Consider the following 23449-nt stretch of genomic DNA (forward strand, 5'->3'; position numbering starts at 1 on the left):
AGTAACTCTTCCTGGGCTTGGACTGGCTAGGCCAGATATTCCTACCATGTGTTACCAGCCCAAACTCAGGGTGATGGGGACCTGGAGGTTAAGTTCAGTCAATCATGCTTATGCATTGGGGTCCCAATGAAGGTTTTACACAAAGAACCTCCCTGAGCTTCCTGGTTAGTGAAAGATATTGGTATTTTGAAAGGTAGTATTTCCTTTAGGACATGGAAGCTTTGCATTGGGAATTCTCCTAGACCTCATGCTATGTGTCTTTTCTTTTGTATCCTTTTCATTCCAATAAAAATATAATCCTAAGTATAGCATTTCCTGAGTTCTGAGTCATTCCAGTGAGTTTTTGAACTCAAGGTAGTAGTAGGAGTCAGCAGGTCAGCAGTGAAGGGGAGCTGCAGATCTCTGGCTAGCATATGGATGGGGTAGCCAGTGTGTCCGAAGTGATGAAGGTCTAGTGGAGACCCCCAAGCTTGAGGTTGATATCTGAAATCTTAGGCAGACCTGGCGTTGTAGACTGAGCCCTTTAATTTGTGAACAAGCTGATCCAGGACTGGTGGTTAGTGTTTGAGGAAGATGTAAACCCTCCATCTTTAATTCAGGTCAGAGCTGATATGGAACGGAACTGTCTGAAATGAGTAGAATCTGGTCTCTAACATTAATCTAATATGCAGTTTGATTTAACTTGTATCACTATGGTTTTCTAGAGAGACCCTGATATTATAAGTCTCAGAGGGTTCATCAAGGAGCCCTGGTGGTGTAGTGGATTATGCATTGGGCTGCTAACTACAAAATCAGGAGTTTGAAACCACTAGTTTACTGAGGGAGAATGACAAGGCTGACTGCTCTCATAAAGATTTGCAGCCATGGAAACCCACTGGGGTCATATAAGGTTGCTATAAGTGTGAATTGCCTCGATGTCAGTGAGTTTGACTTTAGAGAGGGTACATCATAGACTTTAGTTGGTAACAAAGGATAAATGGTATGTTTATATCCCCAAAATGGTTCTTGATGGCTGCCTCCCATTAGATATATTGCTGGGAGCTAGATATACAAGGGTCAGGACCATGCTTTTTACTCTTAGTTAGCTTTTGAAGTATTTTAGGAAACAGATACTGCCAGTCTTGATGTAGTATAAAATGAGCTCACTACTAGGGTAACATAGGGTTAAGGGAGCAAAATGGAAGAAGTTTTCATTCTGCTTATGAGGATTTGGGGAAAGGTTTTCTTTTTATCTTGCTACTGTTTCTAAAGTCCAGGGGTTTTAAATTGAGTTTTGATTAAAGAATGCCAGTATCCTCTTTTAAAGATATTATTGAAGACATTTGCGCGCGCGCACACACGAAGGAGAGAAAAAATAAGCAAAGGTTCATGCTGACACATTTGTAAGTTTTCTGCCAGTCATTTTTTTTTGCTTTAGTTTCATACCGCTTTTAAATGTATTAGTCCTTTATTTTTAAATCTGTTATTTAATATGGTTTGGAATGGAAGATTTCCCCAAACTCTCAGAACTTCTTGAATGACGACAGGCTGAGGGATAACTATATTATAGAAACTTTAGCTAGAGTTCTCTCTTTTCCCAAATGTGAACTTCCTTTCTGCTATTTGGCCCTGTCTTAAAACCAGACAGCATCTGCATCAGAGTTCTATCCTCTCACCATACCTATACAAATAATCTGAGAGAAGCTGGACTATGTGTTGAAGAATACAGCATCAGAATTGGGGGAAGACTGATTAACAGCCTGCAGGCAACACAGTCTTGCTTGCTAAGAGTAAAGAGCACTGAAGTACTTGCTGATAATGATCAAACACTACAGCCTTCAGTATGGATTACATTTAACATAAAAGAAACCAAAATCCTCACAACTGGGCCCTTAATGTCATGATAAATCAAGAAAAGATTGAAGTTACTAATCTTTGTTACAGTGCGTAAAAGAGACCTTGAAACATTTATTGATGAAGATCAAGGATTATACCCTTCACTATGGATTATACCTTAATGTAAAGGAAACAAAAATTCTTAGAACTGGACCCATAAACAATATCAAAATAAACAGAGAAAATATTGAAATTGTCAGAGTTTTCATTTTACTTGGATCAATAGTCAACACCTATGGAAACAATAGTTAAGAAATCAAAGAACATATTGAATTGAACAAATCTCCAAAAGACTTCTTTGAAGTGCACAAAACCAAAGATGTCATTTTGTCTAAGGTGTCTAACAAAGATGTCTAAGGTGTGCCTAACTCAAGTCAAGGTATTTTCATTAGCTTCAGGCATGTGCAAGCAGGACCGAATAAGGAAAGCTGCAGGAGGATGGATGCATTTGAATTGTGTTGGTAAAGAATATTAAGTATACCATGCACTGCCAGAAGAACAAACAGATCTGTCTTGGAAGAAGTACAGTCAGAATGCTCCTTAGAAGAGAGAATGGCAAGATTTCATGTCATATGTTTTGGACATGTTATCAGGAGAGACCAGAGTCTGAAAAGGACATTATTCATGGTAAAGTAGAGTGCGTTAGTCTGGGTAGACTAGAGAAACAAATCGATAGACACTCATGTGTAAAAGAAAGAGGTTTACATACAAGAGCAATTGAATATTGAGAAAATGTCCTGCCCAGCCCAGATCAAGTCTGTAAGCCTGATATTAGCCCATATGCTTGATACCAATCTAGAAAGTCCTCTTCAGACTCATGAAACACATGCAATGACGCTGAATGCAGGAAGATCACAGGCCAATGGGTTGGAAGTCTTGTGGATCCAGTGGCGCTGTCAGCATCTCAGTGTTGGCAGGGGTCTCCATGTGACTGGCTGGGTCCATCAAGCTCTCAATGTGTCTTCTCCACTGGGCATGAACTGAGAGAGAGTGTGTGTCTCTTGTCTCCAAGGAGGAATACAGGAATTCCCAAAATCCTTAGGAAAAGACCATGCCCACACAGAGACTTCATTGGCTATGACCTGATAGACAGGCTAGACTTCACCCCTTCACTCTGAATCCTCAAATTGATACCAGATTATGTAACTACCACATAGAGGATCTGGGGAAGCTCATAACACCATTGGCAGATTGTTGATCTTAACTGATAATAGTGATTATAATTCATGTTTGTAAATTTTTCTAAGCACTTTGAAATGGAAAAAATATAAACTTGTCTTTTATTTTTTTTCTATTAAGGAATACAATCATTTGATAAGGTACTTGTGTTTTGGTAACTAATTCCCTTGGACTGTATATATTTAAGGATATATGTATAAATAGGAAAAGTAGATATATATAAAGTGGTAAAAATATAAATATTAAAATGCTTGGTTATATTAATATTCCTCATGTTTAATTTCAGATAATATTAGCTTCATCTTATGATAACAGATTTTTACTAAATTAAGTATTGTAGATAAAATTTTCAGTGTCTAATTTTGGCTACAGTGCACAGGATATTTAAGCTGAGGACTTCAATTATTGTCAGAGAATCATAAATACAACTCAGTAGATTAGGTTGGTTAAAGTCATATTGTATTTTAAATTGCTTTGTTATCTGTTATGGAAACTGTTTAAAGCCGTTAACTGTTAGTGATAAGAATAAGCATAATTTAATTATCCAAATATATAAATTTGAGATTAGTTTCTTGTGCTTCTGAAAATATCCATAAAATATTTAGCAGATGATTGAGAGTCAACTCCCTATCTGCCAATATATAATAAATGTAATCATCAAAGATGCAAAAGAGTGTTACATTGTAAATCAGCGGGTTTAAAAACTAGAAAAAAATCAATCCAGTGCAGGCTAGCATGAACCATTATTGTAAAATACTAGTATTCTGACTCTTGAGCAGTAGTGATGATTTTAGGAGCATGAAATGTTTTTCCATTGTGAGTAAAGGAAGTACAATTATCTCTAACAGAATGAATGGCAGGTGTGGAGCCATTCTTGCTGATGAAATGGGCTTAGGAAAAACACTGCAGTGTATTTCCCTCATCTGGACTCTACAATGCCAGGGTCCCTATGGAGGCAAACCAGTCATAAAGAAGACACTTATTGTCACCCCTGGAAGCTTGGTGAATAATTGGGGGAAGGAATTTCAAAAGTGGCTGGGAAGGGAAAGGATCAAGATATTTACTGTTGATCAGGTAAGAGGGTTTTAAAATTTTAGTCTTGGTCATTTTGTAAATCACAAACTTTGCAAATCAGTACTGCCATTTTCACTGTCTAGGTGCAGTTTTTTGAGTGTTTTTTTTTCCCCTTCAGTGTAGATAGTTTTCTAACTCCTTTGTGCAAAAATGGAGCCTTGGCTTACATTTTGGTCTAAAGATAACATATTCTTGGTAAGTGATTATCAGGAATATGTTGCCTCATGTTGATTCCATACAGTTTCTTATTGAAAATGATCTTTCTTTTGTTCTGTTTTTAAGGACCACAAGGTAGAAGAATTCATCAAATCTCCATTATATTCTGTTCTTATCATCAGTTATGAAATGTTACTTCGCTCCCTGGATCAAGTTAGGAGTATAAAATTTGATCTTCTAATCTGTGATGAAGGGCATCGTTTGAAGAACAGTGCTATTAAGACAACTACAGCCCTCCTCAGCCTCTCTTGTGAGAAAAGGATAATTCTTACTGGTCAGTAGTTTCTTTTCCGGTCGATCTGATGGGGTTTTTGTCTAGTGAATATATAAGACTCGGAATACGGCACTTGTGTTAATTGAGTCTTGGTGGAATTTAGAATCTTCGGCTCTTTCTGTAATTTCCAGCAACCCAGATTTTGGATTTTGGGGTCACTGTGTGTGGGGATCGACTTGATGGCAAGTGAGTTGTGGAGTTTGGAGGAAGAACCACAATGGTATAAAGTTTATGAAAGTGGGAGCTGGGGCTACAGTGCCTGCTCTGGCTTCGCAATCCTGACTCCTCCAACTGCGTGCCTTTGGGTGCCTTATTAAACTGTGCTTCCTTACCTGTGAATTTATGACAATAATACCATCTGCTTTGGGGTTATTTTGAGGTTCAAAGGAGTTGAACCATGTAAAGTTCTTGGAAAACTACCTGCCACCTGATAAGTCTGTAATAAATGTCATTTATTTGTATATGAATATACCAGGGATACCTGGCTTATTGCTGGCCAAAGCATCTGGCACAGACTGTTTGGTAAGGTAGAACGACTATTGGGTAAATTCAAGGGACCTTCAAAAAACTCACGGAAAAATTCCATTCTTGTAATTCAGTTGTCCTGTGAACTCTTTGAAGCCATTGCAATAAATGGCAATGGCGGTGACTATATCTGACTTCCCCTGGCTTCCCTGTTGCCACGAGGCAAGACATACCTTCCTATTTGAACCATTTTTACTTATTCTGACACCAGCCATTCCGCCCATGCCACTCTACATCTATTCTGTGTTCGAGAATTTGTTGCAATGGTGACACAGAACTCACAGATAATACTCACAATTAAGGGAGCGTGTTAGGGAAAGCTGTAAGTCACTACAAGTCACGATCAGCATACAGTCAGGATACAGTCATTGTATTCATCACTCAGCAGCCAGGCATGTCTCTAATTCTCAGCCTCTTAGCCACAATTGGATTACTGAAGCAAGCAGAGAAATGAAGTGTCATTGAGTCAGTTCTAACCCATAGCCTCCCTGGAGCACAGAGTAGAACCCAGGTGGCAAATGACGGAGGCAGAATGTGAACTGAGGCAATCAGACTCAAGAGCCTGTAAACTGTTTTCAATGAGAATTTAGTGAGAGTTAAGTACATTAATAAGAATTTAGTACACGATTAAAACCAGAGTTTTTATTTATGTGATCATTCAGATTTTTATCCTCTCCAATTTGATTTGGTGGCATATGCTTCATTGTAAGGAATTATTATAAAGACTCATGATTGGAAAACACAAACTTGACCTTCTTTTCACTTTCATGTTTCTAGGTACTCCCGTTCAAAATGATCTGCAGGAATTTTTTGCATTAATTGATTTTGTAAATCCAGGCATATTAGGTACTTTGTCATCGTACAGAAAAATATATGAAGAACCCATCATTATCTCAAGAGAACCTTCTGCTTCTGAGGTATAACTTACTTTTGCGAATACACACACAGTTTATTTTGAGCCTTACTGTGAATTGCTGTGATCTCAAAAGGATTTGTGTGGACAGTTTAAATGTGTATATTTAATTCATGCACTATTTTGAGTAGAAAATGTATTACTGAATGAGAAATTTCTAATAATTTAAATAATAGATAATGCCTTATAATTTAAGGCTTAGTTTGAAAATCAATTTTGTCAGTTTATCGGATTCCAAAAATTTGCTGTGCCAATTCTTTACTGTTGATGTTAAAATTATCTGCCAATACAATGTGCAGATTACTCTTTTCTGATGGTTCTCAATGGAAGCATCAGCCAAGCCAACCAAGATTAGGGAATAGTGGCCCCCCCATAACAGAATGGTATGCTGGCCAGTTAATGAGATTGTGGTTGTTGTTTTTTTCTATCCTCAAATTGTGTTTTATTTATTCTGTTTAAAAAAATTCTTAAGAGGAGCAATTAAGTAAATGATTTGTCATTATAAAATATTTAAAGTCCATTTGAACTGAAAATATTTCTCGTCGTTTCCCTAGGAAGAAAAGAACTTCGGAGAGAGGAGAGCAGCTGAACTTACTCGCCTCACTGGACTCTTCATCCTTAGAAGGACCCAAGAAGTCATAGATAAGTACCTTCCACCTAAAATAGAGAATGTGGTCTTTTGCCAGCCAGGACCACTGCAGATTGAACTGTATCGGAAGCTGTTGAATTCAAAGGCTGTCAGGTTCTGTCTTCAAGGACTGTTGGAAAATAGCCCTCATCTGATATGCATAGGAGCTCTCAAAAAACTGTGCAACCACCCCTGCCTCTTGTTCAAGTCTATAAAGGTACGTGGCACACAGACCAGGCCAGGGACGTGAGGGGACGGCTCTGTGTCCCTATCATGGGGAGAAGATGGTGCTAATCCATGTGGTTACTTTTGTGGTTTTTCAAAATGCCGTGTGGCCACTTCGTAGTGGTGATGTCTTGGGCTGCTAACCGCAAGTTCAGCTGTTCGAAACCCCCAGGTGCTCCTGTAAAGAATTACAGCAGCAAAAAAAAAAAAAAAAAAGAATTACAGCATCGGAAACCCACAGGGGCAGGTCTACCCTGTCCTAAAGGGTCACTATGAGTTGGAATAGACTCAATGGCAGTGAGTTTGAGAGAAATTTAATTTTAATAATAATATGGGTGTTCATACTATTTAAAAATGCTATTATTCTCCTTTCTCCTCCCTTCTCCTCCCCAAATATATCATAAAAAATTTTCCCATGTAGGTTACCTTCTGCAAGTATGATTTTTATGGTTTTTAATGGTTACATAGTTGAGTTGACTATTTGGATATTTAATGACATGAAGGCAGTTTGGAGTATTAAAAGAGGTTTATGCTTTGGAATTAGATCGTGATTCCAGCCACCACTTTATTACTTAATAGTTCTTTAACCACAGACGAGGCACATTTGTGAGGGTTAGTTTTCTTATCTGGGAAACACAGACAGTAGTAACTTCCTGATAATGCTCCTGGGACAGTTTGATGACATAATTTGGCAAGAACCTAGAAAATAACTGATCATAAAAATTTCACAGTAACTCTTAATGTTCTTTATCTTCAACTTGTCCTAAACATCTGTTATTCTGCTATATACTTGTTAAAACAGTAAATAATTTTCAAGTAATACAATTTTCAAGTATATTATGCTTCAGGTCATTTTCCAAGCTTATCCCACAATGGCTTGTATTACTTAGTTTATCATAGAAATCAACATTCTGTAACTGCAGTAGACAGTGCTATAACAAGACACGAAGCACCATTTTAAGACAGATTTTATGTACAATAATGAAAGTTAAACCTTTTAGGCGTGATGCCCAGGAAAAACAGAAGCCAAAAGTTCTTAAAAGAAAGTCTTGTGATGGTTCAGAATGTATCAGTTAACTTAGAACATTCTTGCACATTCTTGAAGAAAACAGCTCAGAACTCGAGTTTTTCCATTGTTGACATATGTCCACTTGTAGTAGATATAGAACACTATAAGCTTCAAGTTGGGTGCATATTTACAGACTTCTTCAGAAAAGACTTTCCTTTAATATCACAAAAAGGAAAATGACTATAAAGTGCCTGAAATAAGCCTTTCATATGTTTGAAAAACAAACTCACTGCCATGGTGTCAATTCTGACTCATAGCAACCCTGTAAGACAGGTAGAACTGCCTCTGTGAGTTTCCAAGACTAACTCTTTATGGGAGTAGGAAGACTTGTCCTTCTCTGGAGGAGCAGCTGGTGGTTTTGAACTGCTGACCTTGCGGTTAGCAGCCCAACTACTAACCACTCCACTATCAGGGTTCCTTAAGTAACCTTTAAGCAGTGGCTAATAAATGTGTTCCCAGGACTCTTTTATTAGGAAATGTGAATGAAATGTAACCAATAAAAAAAATCATAACCTAAGGATATGGTATTTATTTGTGTGGTCTGACATGTCTGCTGAGGTCAGAAGAGCTCTGCTTAGCTTTTATGAGAAGTCTGACTTTTAATAGGTTTTCATGGGGTAATGCCGATGATCCATTAGTTGATTCTTAATTAAAGGAGTTTGATCCTTGGAAGCTTTAAAACTACGTTTCTCCAGAATTGGAGAGTGGGACCCAGGTATGAGGATTTTGAAAAAGATACCTAAAGTGATTCTGATAATATGTGCCAGGTTAAGAATTTCTACCTTAACATTCCTCATGTCTTTTGTAATCTGGTTTAACATTCACGGTGGTGTGGGGAGCTTGTGTTGGGCTGTTAGCCACAACATCAGCAAGTTCAACCCCCAGCTGCTCTTTGGGAGAAGGAGGAGACCTACTCCTGGGCCGAGACCCACAGGGGCACTGTACTTTGTTCTCTAGGGTCCCTGTGAGTTGGGATCGACCTGATGGCAGGGTTTGCCTTTTGGAGTTTGGGGCAACCTTGGCTAACGGTTGGGCTTCCCCTGGGAGCCTTCTTTCACAGAACAGAATGCATAGCTCAACTGCACTCACTTGGGAGTCAGTACATTTTCATTCTGGATTAGTATTCAACATCTTAATTTGATTTGTCTAGTATGAGTCATTTCCCTTGAATTTCATCATGATCGAGTGGGTGACCTTTTGATGACCCTTCCTAGGTGATGGCATTTAAAAAAATCATTTTATTAGGGACTCATACAACTCTTTTTACAATCCGTACATACATTATTTGTGTCCAGCACATTTGTACTTACGTTGCCATCATCATTCTCAAAACACCTGCTTTCTATTTGAGCCCTTGGTATCAGCTCCTTATTTCCCCCTCCCTTGATAATTTATAAATAATTATTGTTTTGGTGATGGCATTTTAGCAGGCTCAACCTGCAGCAGCCAGCAGCTATCTCTTCTAGCCTGTATATCCAGGGACATAATTTGCTTGAGGTGCCACATTTTTCAGTCAAATGATGTCAGCATTTTTTCCTTCCCATTAAAACAACAAACATGAATCCATGTTCAAATTATTTTGAGCAGGAAAAAGAATGTAGCTCAACTTGTGATGGAAATGAAGAAAGGCACCTGTATGAAGGCTTGCGCACTGCATTCCCCAGTGACTACAGTCCCCTCACGGGTGCCGAGGAGGAGTCGGGGAAGCTGCAGGTGCTGTCCAAGCTCCTGGCAGTGATTCATGAGCTTCGTCCTTCGGAAAAGTAAGAGACTCACAGAATGGGTTGCTTGGGGAAGTTGGGCTTTGGCTACATACTTTCTCCCTACCTCCTCCTCCTCCCAGTACTTAGGATACTCATTATTAAAAAATGTGTCTGCCGGTTTTAAGAAAACTAAATGTGTATATATGTATTTTTAAAAGACCTTGTAGTGCCTTTTGATATATGAGCACCTACATTGTTTTCTCACTTTTGTTCAGAAGGTTATCTTCTTTTACTGTTTCTTAAATGTTGATACTTGTTAGGGTTTTTTCCGTAGACTTGGACCTGGGAGATCTTGTTACTCCAGATTTTCAACTATCACCAAGATAGCTTTGATTCCAATTTTCTATCTCTCATCTAACCTTCACTTTTAAGTTCCATATACATATTTTCAGACGAACATGTAAATCTACCTGGATGTCCTATAGGACTTTAGGCTTCACATGTCCTAAAATCATTTCATTTTACCATTGGAAAGCTCTTCCTCTCTCATTCCTTATCCGGATAGATGGTAAGCATAACGCAAATACAAACATGAAAATTATTCTAGGCTAACTACTTTCTCAACATTTAGTCAGTCACTACATTATATTACTATATAATATATTATTTTGTTACTTAATCTTAGGAATTCATCCCCTACTTTCTGGTACCAATTTGCATGCTCTATAGCCCCGGGCAGGACTTGTTGACATGTGACTTTCACTGTAAGCTAGTCAAATGAGGCAGTGAACTAGCATTTTCATTTGAGGGCTTCTACCTGTGGGTCTCTTTTCTGGTGCCTCTGAGGTCTCTCTAGAGATGAGTCCTCTAATGGCACCACCCGGTCTGGGATGTGGCAGGATGTCTGATTGCTGAAATTCTTGGAATTAGCAGGAAAAACGGGCTGGAGTCTTGCCAGTTAGTATTTAAATTTTCATTTTGATCTACCACTCTATAGCTAGCTGTCTGCCAGAGTCCCTAGGTCTTTTGGTTAATTACTCCAAAGAGTAAACAATACCCCCCCCGTTTTATTTGGCTATAATATTAATTATATTCATTTAAGAAGGGGTGTGCAGTCATCACCTTTGGGACATTTTCTTCCCACTTGTACCCATTGCTATTGACATCCATTTCCACCCCCCTCTCCTCCTTCCGTTACTTTCTCCATTATTATTTCAGTTATTGTCTCCTTAAATCCTGGCTTCTCTATACAGAAGAACATACAAACAAGGACAAAGAACGGGGGGGGGGGGGCAGAGGGGGAGGGCTGAAAGGACCTAGCAATAATGATTATATACAACAGTGAAAGACCTCACTATAAGGAGAAGCAAACGATATTTAAAATTTAGGATGAATTGAAAGGGAGTCCAAAGGTAGTTCTGTGGTACAGTTCCTAAGATCTGACAATGCTCTTTGTCTGATATCGGGGCTGTTTCCATTCCTGTCTGGGCGATGGGATTCACTGCAAACTCAACCGATAGGGACCCTGCAAACGGATTTTTGGCTTCTGTCATCCATAGTGCTCTGCAGACTGGGTGAAGAGCAAGCTTTCTTATGTGAGACAGCCTTGTCATGGGGATAGGACCTGGGGTCTGGTTGCAGCACTCGTAATAGTTTCAGTCTAAACGCCTTCCTTCTGAGGTAACAGTGTTTCAGATACCTTCTGTGGTATCATTGCTTCTCATTGCTAGCCCCTTTACTGGACACTTAGTGCTCACCTTCTCTGTATTCTTTTTTAAAAAAATCATTTAATTGGGGGCTCGTACAACTCTTATCACAATCCATCCATCCACCCATTGTGTCAAGCACATTTGTACATATGTTATCATTATCATTTTCAAAACATTTTCTTTCTACTTGAGACCTTGGTATCAGCTTCTACTTTTCCTCCCTCCCTCCTCCACCCTCCTTCCCTCCCTCCCTCCCTCCCTCCCTCCCTCCCTCCCTCCCTCATGAACCCTTGATAATTTAAAAATTATTTTTTCATGTCTCCCTTCACCTGCTTTTCTGTTGTTCATCCCCCAGGGAGGGGGTTATAGGTAGATGGGTTCCCCCTTTTGCTCCCTACCTTCCCCTTCCCCCCTTTTGCTCCCTACCTTCCCCTTCCCCTCTTGGTATGGCTACTCTCAATATTGGTCCTGAGGGGTTTGTCTGTCCTGGATTCCCTGTGTTTCCAGCTCTTAACTGTACCTGTGTGCATGCTCTGGTCTACCCCTATTCTTAAGCAGATCATTGTTCCTCTATTCGCTAACTGGTTTCAGATTTATAGAAATTCCCTTGTTTTAACAATGATAGAGTTTGTATTTCTGTTTTTTATTTGCTTGCTGTTTTTAGGGTTCAGAGAATAGAAGAAAGCAGAAAATTCTTTGCTGTCTTAAAAACTGGAAATATCTTAGATTTGAAAGAGAACCTGTATTTTAACAGTAAAGGTTCAATTTTGCATACTACTTCAATATTAGCTGAAACATTGTGATGTTTTGTTTCCAATGAAAACTTTGATATTGTCTTTCAATTAGATATCATAAACCTTTCTTTTTGATTGACAGGGTGGTATTAGTATCTAACTACACACAAACCTTGAATATTTTACAAGAAGTATGCCAGCGCCATGGATATGCTTATACAAGGCTGGATGGGCAAACACCGATCTCTCAAAGGCAGCAGATTGTTGACAGTTTCAATAGTAAATACTCCTCCGATTTTATTTTTTTGTTAAGTTCAAAGGCCGGTGGTGTGGGACTTAATCTTATTGGAGGATCTCACTTAATTCTCTATGACATTGATTGGAATCCAGCCACTGACATCCAGGTAGGAATATTTATTGCCATATTTGAATGCCCCTGGGGGATAGGAAGAAGATGATAATATAATGGCCATTGCACATTGAGCCCTTTATTGTGTATGAGACATATTGCTAAGTGCTTTCCATTTATTTGATCTTCACAACTCTACAAGGGCAGATATTATTAGCTTTTTAGAGGTGAAGATGAAGTTTATTCTAGGATAGACAGCTTTTTTAAAAGAGGTAGCAACAGGATTCAAGTCTAAGTCTAGGTCTCCAGACTCTCATTCCATGATAGTTTGGCTTCAGGGTACATATGAAGGTCCAAGAGAAGATAATAAAGTGTTATAGATGTTAGACCAGTGTTTTTATGAGGTAGGCCAAGGGTATGTAATTATTTGGGCAACTATTTCCAAAGACTCTTTCACTTTTCTTCTGTGTGTAGTCTGTCTTCAATTTCTACCTGCAGATTTGCATAGGAATCTCAATAACCACTCTCACATTCACTGATTCACTAGAAGCACTCTAAGAAGAGCTGTTAGACCAAGGCTTACAGTTTATTACAGTAAATGGACACAACCAAGGTGCAAGGCTCATAGGCAGAGGCCAGAGGAGACTGGGTTCAAGCTACAAGTTTCCATCTCTTAGTGGAGTCCTATGTATAGCCCTTAATTGTCCAGCTATGATGTATGACGACATATATTGAGTATTGTCACCCAGGGAAGCTCATCCAAACCTCACCATACAGAATTTTTATTGGAGATTGGTCATGACGACATGGAACACCACTGTAGCTGACTCCAGTGACTCAATCTCCAGAGAGCAAACTGCAGTCATGTCCAAGATCTCCACCGTAAATCACGTTTTAGTATGAATTATCCTACATGGCTCCAGGCCCAAGGTATGATACTGTAATCAGGCAGGAGAATCCAAGGGAGTCTTAGAGGCTGTCATTCAGTAGTGCTCAACGGCTAGGTCTTCTTTTGGAGTATGTAGCATTTGAACACCTTAGACCTCTTGAGTTAATCCTTTAATGTACATTATCAATGACATGTTCTTGAACCACAAATCTACCTAGTGTGGGAGCCAATTTCTGGTATCTGAGAGACTCAGATAATATCAGGGCTATAAGTAATTATTGGGAATAAGCCCACTGTGCGATCCTTGATTCTTTTGGGTTCTGCTGTCCAAACTCACTGTCCCATTCTTTGATACAGGTAGACCTTCTCACTGTTGGGCTGTTCACACACTTATTCATGCAGTACCACAGTGGGTATTTAACCGAGTGGCACACTAGGGGTCTAGCCTTCACCAAGGGACTGTCAGAAAGGGTGACACCAAAATGACTGGCTCCAAAATTTTTAAGAAAAAATGATCCTGTGGTTGCTTATAATATTGAAAACAAATTTTTGTAAGCCCAGTTTACAAATATCAATATACTTTGCAGGCTAACACTCAAGACTGATTTACTTTTTGAACCTTTGGATGCACTCTGGTCAGAGCCGTCTTTCTTACCCAGTAGCAGTGGTGCTTTGAGTCAAGTGGCTTTCTTCTGCCCCCACGACAGCGCACACTGTTGCTTTTGTTGCTGCCATTTTTTATCATCGTTGATTTTGTCAAATGTTTTGTGTTTGAGCTACAAGCTTGTTGTAATTAGTATTTGTGAACCTATCTATGTTAATAATTTTTTGAGAAGTATGTAATTAAAGGAAAAGGAGAAAAATAAAATATTTCTGTGCAGTTACTAATAATGTTGTATATAATATTATAATCAGTCATATGAGATCAAAAGGGCCAACACTAGCTCACATTGGGGATATGGGGATGTTTCAATGTCATGAAACAAAATGCGTATGAATTGTTGAATGAAAAACTTATTTACTCTGTTAGCTTTCACTTTAGTCACAGTAATAGCAGAGAGGAAGCACTAGAACGGATTGTGATGGTGAATATACAACTCTTTTAAAAAGAAACATGGGTGTATATGATGGGGGAATTAAAAAAACAGTTATTTACCTCCCCCTCCACTATCATGATCCTAGTTCTACCTTACAAATCCGGCTAGACCAGAGGGTATACACTGGTCCAGATAACTGGAAACACAGGGAATCCAGAACAGATGATCCCTTCAGGACCAAGAATGAAAGTATCGATACCAGGAGGAGTAGGGGAAGGTGGGGACGGACAACAGAAAAGTGGGTGAAGGGAGACATCGGACAGTGTAAGACATGACAAAATAATGATAATTTATAAATTATCAAGGATTTGTGAAGAAGGGGGAGCAGGGAAGGAGGGGAAAATGAGCTGAAACCAAGGGCTCAAGTAGAAAGCAAATGTTTTGAGAATGATGAGGGCAACAAATGTACAAATGTGCTTGACACAATGGATGTGTGTATGGATTGTGATAAGAATTGTATGAGCCCCCAATAAAATGATTTTTTAATTATTTAAATCATTTTATTGGTGGCTCTTACAGCTCTTATCATGATCCATACATCCATTGTATCAACATTAAAAAAAATTTGTTTTATATTTTATTAGGGGCTCATACAACTCTTAACACAATCCACACATACACATACATCAGTTGTATAAAGCACATCCGTACATACTTTGCCTTAATCATTTTCAAAGCATTTGCTCTCCTCTTAAGCCCTTTGCATCAGGTCCTCTTTTTTTTTTCCCCTCCCTCCCCGCTCCCCCCTCTGTATCAACATTTTGTACATCTGTTGCCATCATCATTTTCAAAATATTTTCTTTCTATTTGAGCCCTTGGTATCAGCTCCTCTTTTTTCCCTTCTTCCCCCACCATCCCACCCTCATGGACCCTATAGGGGAATTTTATATGAATAAAATTAAAAAATAAATCACAATAATAACTTAAAATACAATTTCGTTAGTCCTCAATAATTTAAGAAATATCATGCTAAGCAATTTATGACCATTGTTTTCCTGTATTATTCTATGATTACAATTGGTAATAAGCATTAGTAAGAGTTACATGTGGTCTGTTATAGAAAGACAGAGTTAGGAGGGTGTGTGACGCCGTGGTTACTGCTCGGTACGACACCAACTCTACTGTCACCATTGCCTCAATCATGCCTTCTGTTATAAAAACCCTGTACAAAGATATGAGTCGGGCCATCATGGGACATGCCTGAGCTTTGTTTTTTTTAAGCTATTCATAAAATCTAGATCCCCCAATCTTAATTATATTCCTGAAATTGCTTGTATGAGAAGACATTTTTTTGTTGTACTCAGAATTCTCATTTATTTTCTATAGGCAATGTCTAGAGTATGGAGAGATGGACAAAAACACCCTGTACATATTTATAGACTTTTAACCACAGGTAATAACACCTCAGTGTCACAAAAAAATGTTTATACTTTGAATGAAAACCCCCCACAAAATTAGGGGTACATTGTGCTTCAGTGCTAGCAATATTGCTCTTCCCTCAGTTTATGTTAGTTGTTCCCATTGAGTTAATTCTGACTCATAACAAACCTGTGTGTTGTAGAGTAGGATGATTCGATAGCGTTTTCTTGGGTGTAACCTTTCTGGAAGCAGGGCATTATGCCTTTTCTTTTGGTGGTGCTACTGGGTGGGTTTGAACTGTCAACCTTGAGTTAGTAGTTGCTTTAGATGGTGTTCTCTAGAGAAACAAAACCAGTGACACTCATATGTGTATTAAAAAGAACTTTATATAAGAAGTAATTTTATATCAAGAAGCCCTCCCAGCCCAGTCAAACTCAAGTTTATAGGCCCCATGCTGGCTGGACCCTTTTCAGACTCAGCTCCAGGTTGATGATGCAGAAAGGTGAGGCAGGAAGCAGTGAGACCACAGGCTGCTGGTGCAGAGTAGTGTGGACCCAAGGTCAGAGGGAACATGGCAAGGTACCAGGAGCTCCCAGGTTGGCTCCGAGAGTTAGTGGTCCATGGAGGCAGGCATAGAATTCCAGTAAGCAGGGAGGGTCCAAGGAGCAGAGAGAGCAGTTCTCACTGCCTGTTAAAAGGCCACCCCCCAAACGAGGCCACCACCTGATTGACAGGTTAGATTCTACCCCTACCTGCCACAATAGTTGAAGGCACACCTTTTGTGCCACCCAGAGAGCTTTCTGTTAGTGCACTAAGAAACATGCTTCATCTGGTAAGAGTGATAGAAAAATCTGAAGCAGGTCATGGATGTTTTCTTGTCAGGTACAATAGAAGAAAAGATTTACCAGAGGCAAATCAGCAAGCAAGGACTTTCTGGAGCAGTTATGGACTTGACCAAGACATCTGAACATATTCAATTTTCAGTAGAGGAACTTAAAGATCTGTTCACCTTCCATGAAAGTTCACATTGTGTTACTCACGACCTGCTTGACTGTGAGTGTACACAAGAAAAAGCACATACAGGTGAGTTATATTTTATTCCTACTACCGTTGCAGTTAGCTTATCTCTTCCAAATTCTGTCTAGGCAGTTCAACTCATAGCGACCCTGTGCACAGTGGAACGAAACACTGCTAGATCCTGCACCGTCCTCACAATTGTTATGTTGGCACCTATGAAAGCACCCACCGTTTAGAGGGTCTTCCTCTCTTTCACTGCCCTTCTACTTCTTCAAGCATGATGTCCCTTTCCACGGATTGGACTCTCCTGATTACACGGCCAGATATGAAAGATGAAGTCTCACCATCCTTGCTTCTAAGGAGCCTTCTGGTTGTATTTCTTCCAAGACAGATTTGTTTGTTCTTCTGTCAGTTCATGGTGCTTTCAATATTCTTTACCAGCAGTTAAAAATATTTAAACACAGAATAATCAAAGTTTTTTTTTTTACCATTTACATGTTAGGTTTCTGTTTTCCTCTGATCACAGGGCAATGCCAGATGGATATTTGAGAACATGTGACTAGAACCTTACTCAAATATAAAACTCTCTGCCATTGAGTGGATTTTAACTCAGAGCAACCCTGTCGAACCAAGTTCGAACTGTTTCATAGAATTTCTAAGACTAAAGTTTTACAAAAATAGACAGCCTCATCTTTCTCCCACTGACCAGCTGGTGGTTTTGAACTGCTCACCTTATCTCTAAATTTGTTGTGAAAATTTCAACTTGTTTAGGAACATGTTTTCTAGTATGTTGGCTTTAGAATTAGGAAAAATGTTTTCAGATCCTTATTTCTGTTTCACAAAAACATACATGTGACACAAAGTTTATTTGTTTATATTGTGTATAACTTAACCGTGGATTCTACTTTCTAGCCAGTTTACATATGGTGTCCTCCTTCTCAGTTCTTGATGAACTGCTCATGGTACTTAAATGAAGCTGAAATTATCAAGCCAACAGTCTCGAACACATTCAAATAGGAACTTAGATTAGGAATAGGACACGGGCAGGCGATGTCCATTCGTGGGAAGTCACCTGATAAATTGCACTGAATAGGTTTAAGAAAGTGGGTGCTAAAAGAAGAAATTTTATGCTTATCCTAGTTTGCGTGGACATTTATGCATTCACTCTGTAAGAGGGAACACACGTAAACAGATAAACGCAATAGCATTTTAGTTGTACTAATCAAGGCAGTGTAGAGGGCTCAAGGAAGAAGATTGGTTTTACCCCAAAGCCCGGAAATAGTCAACAGGGAGGTGAGTTTTAACAACACGCTGACCTTCAAGGAGATGACAGCATTCAGAGAGAACAGCAGGAGCAAGGAACAGCCTGGCTAACTTGTTTAGGAAAATCTTTCAATCCTTGTATGTAGGCTTTAGGGTTAGAAAAAAACGAAAGAAAGTCATAGCAAAATATCAGAAAGGCTGGAAAAATAATGATGTGCTTAGATTCTAGAGGCCACATTTGTCCTGCCAAAGAGTGTTAAGTGTGAGAGTAACATTTTAAGCTTCATATTAAAATTAACTACATCCCTCTGAGCTCTGCGCCTGGTGTCAAGATGGCACCGAAAGACAAGGTGAAGAAGTTAGTCTGGAAGTTTCATTTGGATCTTACTCATCCAATAGAAGATGGAATTTTTGATTCTGCAAATTTTGAGCAGTTTCTACAGGAGAAGGTTAAAGTCAATGGAAAAACTGGGAATCTCGGAAATGTTCATATTGAACGATTCAAGAATAAAATTACAGTAGTTTCTGAGAAATGGTTCTCTAAAAGGTATTTGAAGTACCTTACCAAGAAATACCTTAAGAAGAACAACCTTCATGATTGGCTTCGGGTGGTTGCGTCTGACAAGGAAACTTACGAGCTTTGTTATTTCCAGATTAGTCAAGATGATGATGAATCGGAAATTGAGAATTAAATGAAGCCCTCTGTATAGGGCTTTGCTTACTAATGAAATGTAGGAAAGGAAGACATTGTGAAATACTTGAATTAAAAACATTGTACTTCTAAAAAAAATTAACTATGAAACACTTAAAGCATCCGGAAAATAATCACATACACCTGTGTACCTACCACCTAACTATCAAATCAATATTTGATCAAGTCTGCTTAGTCTGCCTAAGCGGAGCTCTAAGATGTTGTCTATAAAGTTGAAATCCATGGTGGACTCCTTATTTTCTTCCTTCTCTCCCGGAAAGGTAGACTCTGTCCTGAACTTATGGTTCACCAGTCCATGGGATGCATTTTTATCTTTACAACATGAGTATGTGTCTCTCAATCATAAGTAATGTTTTTCACAGGATTTTAAACTGTACACATGATGAGTCATATGACAAATTGATTTTCATTCAACATCGTGTTTTTGAGATTTATCCATGTTGATACATGTAGCTTTACTTCATTTATCTTAATAGTTGTGCTTCATTTAGTTACAAAGGATTCCATTATAAGTTGGACCATTGTTTATTGATGGATTCTGTTGCTTGATCTTTAGATTGCTTCCCAAGTTTTTAGTATTAGAAAATTTGTTGTGTGGGTCTTCTTGTAAGCATAGAGGAAAATTGCTGGGTTGATATATAAGGGGGCTTCAAAAAGTACATTAAGTTCTATAATCTTTTACTTCCGTTTCCCCACAAAATGTTCATAGCTCCCTGTATCTGTATGGATTATTTATCTAGGAATAAATCTTAAGGTTTATTAATTTTCAACTTTAATAAATACTGCCCAATTTTTGCTTTTGTACTAGCAGTTCCTGAAGAGCCATGGTAGTGTAGTGACTGTGTGTTGGCTTGCAAGATCAGCGGTTTGAAACCACCAGCCTCTCCACAGGAGAAAGATGAGGCGAGGCTTTCTATAACCTGTAAAGAGCTAGTTTCAGAAACCCACTGGGTTAGTTCTTCCTTGACCTATGTGGTCACTATGAATCGACTGTAGGCAGTGAGTGAGTTAGCAGTTCTTGGGTAGAAAAAAACTTCCTGGCTTCCTCACTAGTGAAGTGTGGAGCTATTTGTGCACGGCTTACTGGCCATTCCAATTTCTTTTCTTAGGAGCTGCCTCTTTATATCCTCAGTGCAGACTTTAGCTGGTTTTCTTAATGACTATTAGGAGTTTCTTAGTCCTTTGGAAACCAATCTTATATATTTACTATAAATATGTGTCTCAGCTTTTTACTTTATGGTATGATTTATTTAAAATATTAAAAAAATTAGCATATAGCATTTCATTTTTTGGTGTTTTGTCTTAAAATATACCAACCCTGAGGGCAGAAATATATATTTCTTTTATTCTTCCCTAAAAATTTTAAATAGTTTTTCACATTTAGGATATTTCATTGCAGATTTATTCTTAAAATAGATGGGATGTATATATTTTTGACATATATATACTTAATGGTCTCAATAGCACTTATTGATTGGTTTCTTTCCCTTTGATTACTAAGATCACCTCTGTCATGTATCAAGTTTCTATACATGTTGAGGCTTGATTAACATGAAGGACTCTGTTCTCTTCCAAGGTCTGTCGATCTATCTCGGGATAGCAGTCCTATTACTCTGTTTGCCATGCCTTTACAATAGTTCTTGAGTGCTTTTGTACTTAAGTACCTGCAATTATTTTTTTATTATTCAAAGTAGTTTTGACTACTTAACTATTGTGAAATTTTGTTATTATGGTTTATTTTACTATCTGTAGTGACTGTTTTATCCCCAATGTTGTCTTTTGCTTTCCTTCTGTATTAAGTTAATATATTACAACAGCTTCCTTTTTTATTATTAGTATTTGTCCAGTGTAGTTTTTTCCATTCTTTTACTTTAGACTTTATTGTGTGTTTACATTTTCTGTTGTCTTGTAACCAGCCTAAAACTAGATTTTCTCCTCCCCAATCTGATGTTCTTTTTAAATAGGCTATTTAGCTTGCTTGCATTTATTGTAATGAACAGATTTGGATTAACTTTTATTCTCTCTTCATCATTTTCCCTAGCAAGGTCTTATTAGTGACTTAATTCTATTAGTTGTTAATTTTTTTTCTAAGTCCCCCCACTTTTTTTCCAAGCCCCTCAAGTACTCTCCTTCAAGTCTAGGTGAGAACTTTTGCTCCCAGTACCTTGAGATATTCTGCCTTCTGGGTTCTCAAAGTAATCCCATCTTCTCCCTTTTGGAAAGCTCAATGATTTTGAACACTGTCTTTAGATAAAAGTCTTATTGTTTTGGTGAAAGTTTATATAGCAAATGACCTTGTTTAACAGCTCCTGCACAGCTTGTTCAGGGACACTGGTTATTTTTGACCAGTTTCTCATTTTCATTCTGTTTATTCCATTTACAGTAATTCCATTTGCAGTTTCTCTGCCCTATTGCCTTCTTGTCTTTGCTTTTTTTGTTTGCAATGACTGTTTGGTTTTATATAGATGCTTTATTAAAGGAACATAGTACTCATGGTGATAGTGTGCGGTTTCTGGGGCTAAAAAGCTTGATGGGAGCAGGTAGCTGCCTCTTTTTCCCTAAGAGCAGCTGATGTGTTCGAGTTGCAACCTTGAAGCTAGCACACCAGTACTTAGCTGACAGGGCCATCTGGACTCTTGTAGTCCCCATGATCCCATCTCAGTGTCTACTCTACTTCCAGTCTCTTCAATTCTGAGCTCTGGAAAGTTCCCAAATAGTTTAACTTTTTAAAAATAATTTTGCAGCAAACTCATTTGGTGTTAGAAAGTATACTTAACCTGATAGGAGTTATCGATAGTCTTTTTTTAAAAAATACACGTAATATTATTTAGTAATTAGGTTAAAATGTAATACCTGATTATTTGATCCCCCTTTTGACTCATTATAAATTTGTTCTAGTTATTAATATTTTATAATTTTTTTGGATTGAGGTTTGTTTCCTCTGGTTTATTTTGTTATTGTTGTTGGTCTTAAAATTTTTTGTGCTGTTTTTTCTTTTTCTGTGTTTTTCCAGTTTATGAAATCCAGCGTAGGTAAATCTTGAGAGACAGTACTTGGATTAATGGCTTATTGGGGGTTTTGTAGGGGAAGTTGGAGGGAGTAAATAATGAAAACAAGAAGGCAGAAAATGTTCCAAAACTGATTGTAGTGATGATTATACAATTCTTTTTAATATTACTGAACTATGGAAGTGTATGGCATGTGAATCATGTCCATAAAGCTATCACTAGTGTTAGAGCATCAAGACGTGTACTATGGAGCACTGTCCTTGCCCTCAACAGGGCTGTTGGAGATGCTGAACATGGGGAGGTGCGCCTCTGATACAGGCCCACAGATGATTCATTTATTTATGTGACGGGTGTACTGAGCACCAGATCCTGAGGTCCTTGATTTCAAAGACAGTGCTCTATGTCTGTTCACCAGTTTCACCATTAGTGCTAAGTCAGTACAGAGCATTTATAAATATTTTTGGATTCGATAAATGAAACTGATTGTGTTTACTTCAATTTGCGTTATGGGAATCAAATGCAATACATTATATAGGCTCATTACATATTATAAAGTAATAAAAACATATAGTAGGTTGTTGGTTGGCCCAAGAATGTTTTTTCTCGTGGTTTCATGTGTTTCAGAGGATCCATTGGGAAAATGCCCTCTCTCTAGAAACTGTCAGCTTGGACCACAGCACCAGAAGTCTAATTCCCTGAAGCCGCTCTCCATGTCACAGCTGAAGCAATGGAAACACTTTTCTGCAGACCATCCTAACCTTCCAGACCCCTTTCTTGAAAGGATCAGAGAAAACGTATCGTTCTTTTTTCAGAATATAACTAATGAAGCACTACTGTTTAAAAAAGATTACAAAAAACAAAAATAAACAGAAAGTGACTTCATGACAGTCCCTTGGTCATACTCTCAGGGAAATTAATACAGGGTTATTAAATTAATTTAGCAATTACATTTTTGAAAGTTAATAGAAATGTTTACATTAGAATAAGATGCTGCAAACTGTATCACACTTTTGGTATAATTGCTAAGATTGAGAGTTAATTTTTTGTCTCTTTAAATGATGAAATGAAACATTAAAGTGTCTCTATCATCATGTAATTGTTAATTATTAACAATCCATGATTAATAAGCTTCTAGTATGGAATTTTTTTTGAAAAAGCACCTTTGCCATTATTTATTGTCTCCCCCCCCCCACATAATTCTATTTATTTATTTATTTTAATTGTTTTACTGGGGGCTCATAGAACTCATCACAATCCATACATACATCAGTTGTGTAAAGCACATTTGTACATTTGTTGCCCTCATTCTCAAAACATTTGCTCTCCATCTAAGCCCCTGGCATCAGCTCCTCATTTCCCCCCTCTCCCCTGCCCCCCTTCAAGAACCCTTGATAATAAATTATTATTTTGTCATATCTTACACTGTCCAATATCTCCCTTCACCCACTTTTTGTTTTCTGCCCTCCAGGGAGAAGGTTATATGTAAATCCCTGTAATCGGTTCCCTCTTTCCACCCCACCTTCCCTCCACCCTCTGGTATCGCCACTCTCACTGGTCCTGAAAGGATCATCTGTCCTGGATTCCCTGTGTTTCCAGTTCCTATCTGTACCAGTGTACATCCTCTGGTCTAG

General features: G+C 38.3%; 1 protein-coding gene and 1 pseudogene across 3 annotated transcripts in view; both read left to right on the plus strand.

Annotated features, from left to right (window-relative positions):
- The window catches only part of RAD54B (RAD54 homolog B), a 96159-nt gene extending 73232 nt beyond the window's left edge, over window positions 1-22927 (plus strand). Inside the window, exons 7-15 of one of the 3 annotated variants that reach the window (XM_075549481.1) lie at window positions 3903-4128; window positions 4411-4618; window positions 5921-6060; window positions 6611-6901; window positions 9566-9741; window positions 12438-12528; window positions 15786-15852; window positions 16701-16901; window positions 22443-22923. In XM_075549481.1, the coding sequence (XP_075405596.1) occupies window positions 3903-4128; window positions 4411-4618; window positions 5921-6060; window positions 6611-6901; window positions 9566-9741; window positions 12438-12528; window positions 15786-15852; window positions 16701-16901; window positions 22443-22684 (1642 nt within the window). In that variant the 3' untranslated portion in view covers window positions 22685-22923. Of the gene's footprint in view, window positions 1-3902; window positions 4129-4410; window positions 4619-5920; window positions 6061-6610; window positions 6902-9565; window positions 9742-12266; window positions 12529-15785; window positions 15853-16700; window positions 16902-22442 lie in introns of all 3 variants that reach the window. The other 2 variants (XM_075549480.1, XM_075549482.1) reach the window with 2 other exon arrangements.
- Window positions 16911-19136, plus strand: LOC142448029 (ribosomal protein eL22-like pseudogene; annotated as a pseudogene).
- Window positions 22928-23449: the final 522 nt, after the last annotated feature.

Source organism: Tenrec ecaudatus, chromosome 5 (genome assembly GCF_050624435.1).
Source record: "Tenrec ecaudatus isolate mTenEca1 chromosome 5, mTenEca1.hap1, whole genome shotgun sequence".
Classification (NCBI taxonomy): Eukaryota; Metazoa; Chordata; class Mammalia; order Afrosoricida; family Tenrecidae; genus Tenrec; species Tenrec ecaudatus.